Here is an 8,602-nt window from a genome sequence, read left to right as displayed (position 1 = left end):
ATACAATGTTTTTTCCACTAAAAGCGGTGGTCGGAGGTATAACCACCACAACCACTACCTCTACCTTCGGTTTAGCCTAAAAAATGAGGAAAAATGTGATCTTTTCAGGTATATAGTTTTAGGTATGAAAAATAGAGGATTTAGAAACAAAAATGAGCTAAAATGGTGAAAAAATGGTGAAATGGGGGCTATTTTCCGTGGTGGTTGGTAGAGAGGGTTTGGGGTTTCTCTGATTTGGAAATTTCTGGGTTGGCTGATCGAATGAGGAAGACGAAGTGATGTGCTAGGGTTATAAACCCTTTTGGCGTCTGTTATTTAGAAATAACCGACGCCAAAAGTGGCGTCCAAATTCCCTTCCAAAAATTCTCAACCCTATGGCGTCGGTTATTAATTATTATGCTGAAAAAAGCGCCTCTAAAGGCTAGTTTTGTAGTAGTGAAAAAGTGTTTTGGGCATTATCATCGTCATTAAAAATAATGAATATTCGAGTAAACTCAGGGAGAAAACCACAAAACCGAGTTCCTGGAATTAGGGCCCAGCACCAAGGTTGACCTGGTGTTGGGCCATCGCCTAGGTTGTCAATCAACTTGGGATGCTGCCTTTGATTGCTCAAAAGTCAAATCTGATGCGACCGTTAAATCTAGCATGGTCGAAAACAGGGAAAGAGACCCTATCCTCAAGTTTAGAAGCCTTGGAAGTATAAAAAATAGAATCCCAAAAGCTCAGTTTAAAGGGCCCATTGCCTAGGTCAACAAATAGCTTTGTTCGTTAGGTTCTGTTTATCCGAATCTGATGTTATTTTGACCAACAATCTAGTTTTTCACAAGTGCAATAATCCATGAATTTAGAATAATCAAATTCATAACTTCAATTTTTTCACAAATTGACTCACTCAGAAATCGTAAGTTTTGAGTCTTCCGTTTCAGTAAAACAGTAACATCTTTAAGAACTGGTGAACAATTTTGCCAGAACATATAAATGAACTAAGTGGTGTTAAACTATCACTTGGGCATCTCAAAGAACACCCCTTGGACGTTTCTACACTTATAGAACATCCAGATTGACGTCATATGTCAACTTGGGCACGGGAATGTCAACCTAGGCGCTTGGACTTGAATTGCCTTTAGTAAAACGGCCATAACTCACTCAATTTTTATCTGATTGACGTGATTCAACTTGTATTTTGAAGCTACTTAAGCGCTCTATCATGTCTTCTCTCACACTTCATACATAATTCTAACGATATCGTTGTCAAAATTTACCCAAAGGGAGTTATGAAAATAAGCTCCGTGTAATCTGCAGTGGGACTCATCGGTCACCAAAAATTGGCCATCATCACCAGAAGCTAATTTTTATCGTTAAATCATCATCAACAGTAGAACACAAATTATTTTTATTTTACTCCTGTTTTTGTGAGCCTCCTTCACCTATAAATGGAGAGCTCCCTTAGCTCATTTTTTACATTCAAAAAACTACCCACAATATGAGAGCTTATCTCTCTAGACATCTCTCTCTAGATTTTAGAGTGTTTGATAATTAGTCTATTGTTGTAATTACAACTCGAAGTAGATGCAACCCTATTATTATAAATTTTGTCTCTCTAAATTATTACTTAAACTTATCAATCATCTCACAAATCTAGCGAATTAATGTTAACCACTTTTTAGCATCTACAAATTCTTACTGCTTCAAAAAAAAAATAAAAAACAATTAAAGGATAGACGGAAAGAAAGGGAATAGAGGAAGAGGGCTTGTATGGACCCATTACATGGGTGTGGTGTGAAAGGAGCTGAGGAAATGGATTATTCAAAACTATTTAAATTTATTTGAAAACAAAAATTATGTCTCAATATTTGAATTTCTTTATTTGAAATCAAAATTTATGTCTTACAGAAAAGCCAAAATTATATGTAAACAAGAGTATTTTTTTTTTTTTCTGGTTTGCAAAATTCTAATATGCCGTTGGTGTAGTTTGTTGGTCTAGTTTGTAAGGAGCTTGACGGTAGCACAATCATACAATTTATTATCACCGTGATTGAAATGCACAAGCATTTAAAAAAAATGCGTACAAGTAAATCATTTATTTATTTTGTATAATAAAGTAACAAACAAGTTGGGAAACTCGTATTTTTAGAAGAAAAAAGAAAAAACACATCTCTCTTATTCCATTATTTTATTTATTTATTACCGTCATGCTTGCTTTCATCGAACATGGCTCATCCCTTGCTTTTAGTTATCTCTATTTTTTTTTTTCTCCTGAACATCCACGAGAGAAAACTTCTATTTTTTCGTTATCTCTATTTGCTTACGGAAAACTTTGATGCGCCAAACTCAAAACCATAAGCATCCATAGAACTTATATATATTTCACTATAAAAATTGGAAGTATATATTATTAAAAAGATGAGCATAAAAATAGGAGTCTCAATTATTGGGACCCCAACAACTCAAATACATGACAGTTCTAAGAGAATCCTCAGATTGCTTCAATTTCTCATCTTTGGAGATGTTATTAGAATACTGAGCTGGAATCTTCTTGGCCTGAGAATATGATCTGAGATTTGCCTTTGTGTGTTGCTGAATTGACCTTAAAACAGAATTCCATCTACAAACGCCTTGGTCCTTCAAAGCTTCAACTACTCCAATACTTGTTGCCACTGCCCAAGCCTTGCTTGTTGAACTCATATTTTTCCTCTTGAATAAAATTCTCTGGTCAAATTGGAAGTGGGAAAGTTATGTTGTGCTGGATGCAATTGTGATTGTGTTGAGTTTAGTTTAGTTTAGGAAAGTTTATGTGGTTATATAGAGGAGTAGTATGTGAGGGAGTTATTGGGATTGAAGAAAGAGGAGCAAACCTAGAGACCACTTCACCACCTGTAGTTTGGAAGAAATCTGTGGTTTTGGGTGCAAAAACCATTTGCTTAGCTCATTACTACTTCCGTATTTAAATAAAATGCAAAGTGAGTGTACCTACAAATGAGGTGGACCCTTATATTATTTTAAGAGTTATTTATTATAATAAAAATATATATCATAACATTTATAGAAGAATGAAAAAATGCTTTATTTTGTCGTTTTGTGAATTTCTTTTAGTGATTATTTTAATTTTTTTAATAATCATTTTCCTTTTAATTTATTTACAGTTTTTTTTTTATAACTAATTTAGTTATGCTTAATGCAACAAGATGTAAAATTTGTATTAAATTTTAGATAAAAATTAAATTTATATTATATAGTCTACTAAGAAAAAATGTTTTATTTTGTCGTTTTTTGAGATTTCTTCTTAAATACGTGGCAGTCCAGGAGAAACCATGTGGCAATGGAACCCATGTTACATGACGCATCACCTTAATTACTCTTGGAGTCTACTATTTTCAAGGAGTACTAACACGTTATTAATCTCCGAAGGGTCCACTTGCTCCGTGAGCAACTCTCACCCCTTTCGCTCCACGAGTGAAGTACATACGGAGATTCAATCGAGAGTACTAACAAAAGATGACATGTCACTCAAGGATCGAGATACTATACATGCATCTAATGCGTCATGAGAAAGAGCGTTAGACACCTATTCCGTCAAACGTGTTTAAGGGTTTAAACCCATTATTCCTTGATTTCACGAACTTCTATACATTAATCATAAAGAAGGGATATATAACATCCCACCAAACTCCTATTGGTAGCCTAAAATCCATCATAAAGTAGGCAATTATGCCCTAAGTCGGAGTTGGGAAATTGTGCGAAGTATGGTGTACCAAACACAACAATAGTGGCCTTTTACAACTATCGTAAGGGTTAGTCAAGCCCGTTAACTTGGCTCGATATTGAAACTCAAAACTAGGTCCATAGCTTTGAAGACCAAGGACATAGGTGGTTACCTCTACCCAACTTTGTAAGAATCAAGAGTTTGCAAATTCTTACCCTTAAACTCTTTACTTTACAAGTTTGATTATTTGCTATACATTATTGCTTGTCATATTACTTGCATTTATTTGATTAAGTGTTTAATTGTATAGTTTTGTGCTAAAAGTTTTAATTTACCGAAACTAGCTTAAATTTCTAATTTACTCCTCTCTTGAAAACATATCTTGGGCTAACAAAATCTTCCATAGTTTTTAAACGTTAGCTACACTATAGTCGATGATTTAAAAGCATTGGCTATAGTATAGCCAATGTTTGTAATCCGTCAAAGATTCTATTTTAAAAGTGTAAAGTTTCAATTTAGTAAGTACTGTTTTAAATCGTTGCCTATACTCAACGACTTTTATTAAAGATGATCTTTTAAAAAAGTAATTTCTAACTAGAATTAATTACTGTAATAATAATATCTAATATGTCATCTAAATTTTAAAATTTTAATTATTATAAAATTGTAAATAGTATTTATGGTGTGTTTATATGAAAAATAAAATTGTAGATCTGTTGTACTAAAAGATTATTACAATTATTTTTCTATTTTTATTTTCATTATTATGTTTTTTCTCCAATCTCATCATGAGCTTTATGTAAAAGGGTACATATTTTTTCTTCAAATACTTAACATCTTGGCCTGTTCATTCTTAACACGGCCTTCTATTTCCATCATGACCTCCACTTAATCTCACAATTAACACCAACTCTTGACAAATTTTATATTGGTAGTTTTGGAATTGGCGTTCTGATCATTTGGTTCGTCATTATATTTTCTTAATTATGTTACTTTAATAAGGGTTTTTGGATTAGCTGTTTTTGTTAAAATTTATATTTGAAAATATATATGTATTATATACATTATAAGAGCTTTTACACCATATATTCAATTTTCAACTTTTTTATATTTTTATTGTAGGGTAGAATTTTTTTTTAAAATACTGTATAAATTTTATACTATATATTGTGTTAAGCTTTTCCTGTTGTTCCAAGATTATTTTTTAATTTTTTTATTGTTATTTTAATTATTCTGTTTTATTGTTTTACCATTATTTTATTAAAAGACAATACTTTTACATAAAATCTAGTACTTTTTTTTGTAAAAATCTTCACATTGTGTATTTGTGGCTGTCTATAGCTATTAGCCTATTAGGACAAAAAATTGTTGTTTAGCTTCGTTACATCACTTTATCTTCTGAGGTGGTAAATGTAATTAATATGTATACTTATTTTTTAAATATATTTTTATCATACATATATTATAATTATATTAATTATTATCTACCTATATCAATTCTAATAATAAAACTTAATTAAAATAAAATCCTATTTATATTATTAATCATAATATTGAACTTTTAATAGGTATTATTCATGCATGAATGGATAATATTAAAAAAAAATTAAATTTTTATGTTTAATTATTTTATTTGATTAAAAAAATATCTCATTTCACACTATATATAGGTTGGGGATATTCTATCAGTTGAAAAAAAAATAATAAAAAAAGTTTTTTGGTAAAAAATAAGATTAAAAACACTTGAATTTAAGTTACATCTGTTATATCTAGATATATTTTTAATATAGTGTGAAAAAAGGTATTTTTTGATATATTTTTTAATTAAATAACTAAATTAATTATAGAATTTTAAATTTTACTTTTATTATTCATCGTATTATTCGTCTTAAATTTAATAATTTAATATTTATAGTTTAAATGTTTAGTAACTATAATAACATTCATTGAGATGTGTTATATATAAATATAAATATATATATATATATATATATATATATATTATAAGGGTAACCTAATAGAGGGTTTTTTTTTACTAACATTACACAAGGGGTACAAAAAATCTTATGTTTTGCAAAAGTTATCGATTGGACCCTCTATTTTGTTAAATGACAAAATGGACCCTGTATTTTGTAAAATGGTAAAAATAGGACCCTGAATTGATTTTTTGTTAAAATAAAATTTAATAATAATCTGATCTAAAAGTGTTATGACAAGACTGTTTACATATTTTATATATGTTCGTATTTTTAAGTTGGTTATATTTAAAAAAAAAAAGTTGTCAAATATTAAGTTAAGGGTCCTATTTGTACCATTTTAGAAAATATAGGGTCCATTTTGTCATTTCACAAAATAGAGGGTCCAATTGGTAACTTTCGTAAAACAGAGGGTCCAAAATAGTATTTACCCTCCTTTATATAAGCCTTTTTTCTTAATTTCATTCTTTTTAAAAATAATTTGCAATCAATTCAAAAAATAAAACAGTTTATATTTTTTTTGGCTAATTAGTAATTTTTCTCCTGAACTTTGACATGTACTAAATCGTGCCCCCTGAACTTTTTTGGCTGTTAAAAATTCCCCTGAACTATTGAGATTGTTAAATTTAAGGACTTTTGTCTAATTTCATTCAATTTTACTGTTTTAGTGATTGTTTATGTACTAAACCATGCTCCTTAGACTTTGGTATCTATCAAATTATGCCCCTCAAACTTTGATATGTACTAAATCATGCCCCTTGAACTTTCATCCATGGTAGAATTTTTTTACTAAAATTAGACAAAAGTCCTTAAATTTATCAATCTCAATAATTTGAGAGAAATTTTTAGCAGCCAAAAAAGTTCAGGAGACATGATTTAGTACATGTCAAAGTTCGGAAGAAAAAATTACTAATTAGGCTTTATTTTTTTACAAAAACTGAACAACACTGCTTAATTTCCTAATTTTTTCATAAAAAGAATTCCAATGATAAAGTTCCTTCTGAAAGCTAATTAATGGGATGCTTTATTTATTTATACCTAAAAAACTTATGAATATATCTCCTTTCAATAAATTTTACTATACATAATATATATATATATTAATTATATTAGTATTTTTTTTTTAATTTTCTTCTTCTAATTTATATTCTTTTTTTTTTTTTTTGAAAATTCTAATTTATATTCTTAAAAATATATCACTATTAAATAAAAATAAATTATACTTTAAGTATTATAACAAAAAAATAACAATAAAAAATTCTATAAAATTTTATTAAATAAATTATACAAAATTTTAAAAAAAATTACCAAAATAAAATTAAAATAATATAAAATAATGTAAGAAAAAAGTTTTTAAAAAATATTAAGAATAATTTTTAAAAATGATTTTAAATTTAAACTTTTATATATTTTAAAATATATTTATTATTTTATAGTGTAAATAAATTTCTCCTAATTAAGACCACAAAAGAAAAAAAGTTAATTAATTCATTTACTAGTTTGATACGAAGAAAAGAAAAGTAATTTTAATAGGTCCAATTCTAGCGACTAAAACTTGTCCCGGCCTCTCCACGTGGTACGTTGTGGCCTAATACCATCCCAAGCAAAACAAATTACACTATTATTTACTAGTATTGCTATTAGTTATTAGTTATTAGGGTAGCATTATTTATTTATTTAATTAATTAATTAAAATAATATAAACAGCACATGGTTTATCCCAAACCATTGGTTTCTACTTTTCTACCTCTAATTCCTGTGGTTTTTCACTCACACCATTTCAAAAGCTGACAGACACCACCTTACATATATAAACCAAAACCCACCTCATTAGTCTACCAAACACATCAATTTTAGCACCTCCATCAGAAATTATTATCATCTCTCAACAAAAGAAATCCCTTTTTTGCTGTTGTTTTTGAATCAAAGAAGAAGAAAGTTATTGAAAAATGAGTGCAGCTTGCAGAGCTTGGATTGTGGCGACGAGTATTGGAGCTGTTGAGGCATTGAAAGACCAAGGAGTATGCAGGTGGAACCATGCATTGAGATCTTTGCAACAACATGTTCATAACAATGTTAGGTCCTATTCTCAAGCCAAGAGGCTCTCTTCTAATTCTGTCTCTCTGGTTTCAAACCAAATCAAACGCTCAAGAGAGGAGAAGATAACCAAAGTCATGGAGTTAAGCTCATGGGGTCCTAGCACTATAAGGTTTTAATATTAGTTTGTTATCATTTCATTATTAGTAGTATTAGACCCTTATTTTTATGCAGCTTTCCTTGAGATAATGCAAGATCTAATTAGTGCGATCTGGTGTAACATTTTGTTTATTTTTATATATACGATTGAGAGATAATTTGATTCTGACTTAGTTATGTTCTTTCTTCAATTTCCAATACCATTTCAAGTGCCATAAGTTCTTCGTAGATTCACACAGCAAAGGGTGATTTCTTTCCATTGTTACTCATGGGATTTAAAAGTGTAAACTTTTTTTTTTTACTGAAAGAACTGCATGTTCATTAAACTAAAAGAGAAAGATAGGAATCACGAGAGGATTTCCCTCCCTTGAAAAATAACAGCTTCTTGGCTAGAAAGTCTAGTACTCCGAGCTAATCCGCAAAAGAGTTAAAACTACCCTTAATAAAGAAAAAACTACAAGAATAAAAAAGTTTAACTAATTAACTAAATCTAAGATTGAAAGATAAACATGAAAGAACCCCACCCAGGAAGGCATTTGTTTTGAGACAAGGCTTAAACCACTACTAAATAATCTGAGTAGATAACTACACCATCACAAGAAATTTGATGTGCCCAAGGGAGAGCTAAAAGAATAGCTCGAGCTTCAGCTTCCAGTGCCGAAGTAGCAGCATTTTGTTGTATGTTATATGCCCAATATTCATCTTCATTGTTGATCATAAGTAAAGA

General features: G+C 29.6%; 2 protein-coding genes across 2 annotated transcripts; one reads left to right on the top strand and one right to left on the bottom strand.

Annotated features, from left to right (window-relative positions):
* Positions 1-2,051: 2,051 nt before the first annotated feature.
* Positions 2,052-2,810, bottom strand: LOC115694961 (uncharacterized). Its single transcript, XM_030622064.2, has one exon. The coding sequence runs from the start codon at positions 2,683-2,685 to the stop codon at positions 2,425-2,427; it is 261 nt and encodes an 86-aa protein (XP_030477924.1). The 5' UTR covers positions 2,686-2,810; the 3' UTR covers positions 2,052-2,424.
* A 4,673-nt stretch (positions 2,811-7,483) lies between these two features.
* LOC115724546 (uncharacterized) lies at positions 7,484-8,044 on the top strand. Its single transcript, XM_030653847.2, has one exon. The coding sequence runs from the start codon at positions 7,629-7,631 to the stop codon at positions 7,893-7,895; it is 267 nt and encodes an 88-aa protein (XP_030509707.1). The 5' UTR covers positions 7,484-7,628; the 3' UTR covers positions 7,896-8,044.
* Positions 8,045-8,602: the final 558 nt, after the last annotated feature.

The sequence above is a fragment of the Cannabis sativa genome, chromosome 6, assembly GCF_029168945.1.
Source record: "Cannabis sativa cultivar Pink pepper isolate KNU-18-1 chromosome 6, ASM2916894v1, whole genome shotgun sequence".
Classification (NCBI taxonomy): domain Eukaryota; kingdom Viridiplantae; phylum Streptophyta; class Magnoliopsida; order Rosales; family Cannabaceae; genus Cannabis; species Cannabis sativa.
The sequence above is the reverse complement of the archived record's forward strand: the minus strand, read 5'-3'. Positions and strand labels throughout refer to the sequence as shown.

Bases quoted from the DNA above. Each gene is read 5' to 3' on its own strand.
- LOC115694961 (XM_030622064.2), bottom strand. From the start codon at position 2,685: ATGAGTTCAACAAGCAAGGCTTGGGCAGTGGCAACAAGTATTGGAGTA.
- LOC115724546 (XM_030653847.2), top strand. From the start codon at position 7,629: ATGAGTGCAGCTTGCAGAGCTTGGATTGTGGCGACGAGTATTGGAGCT.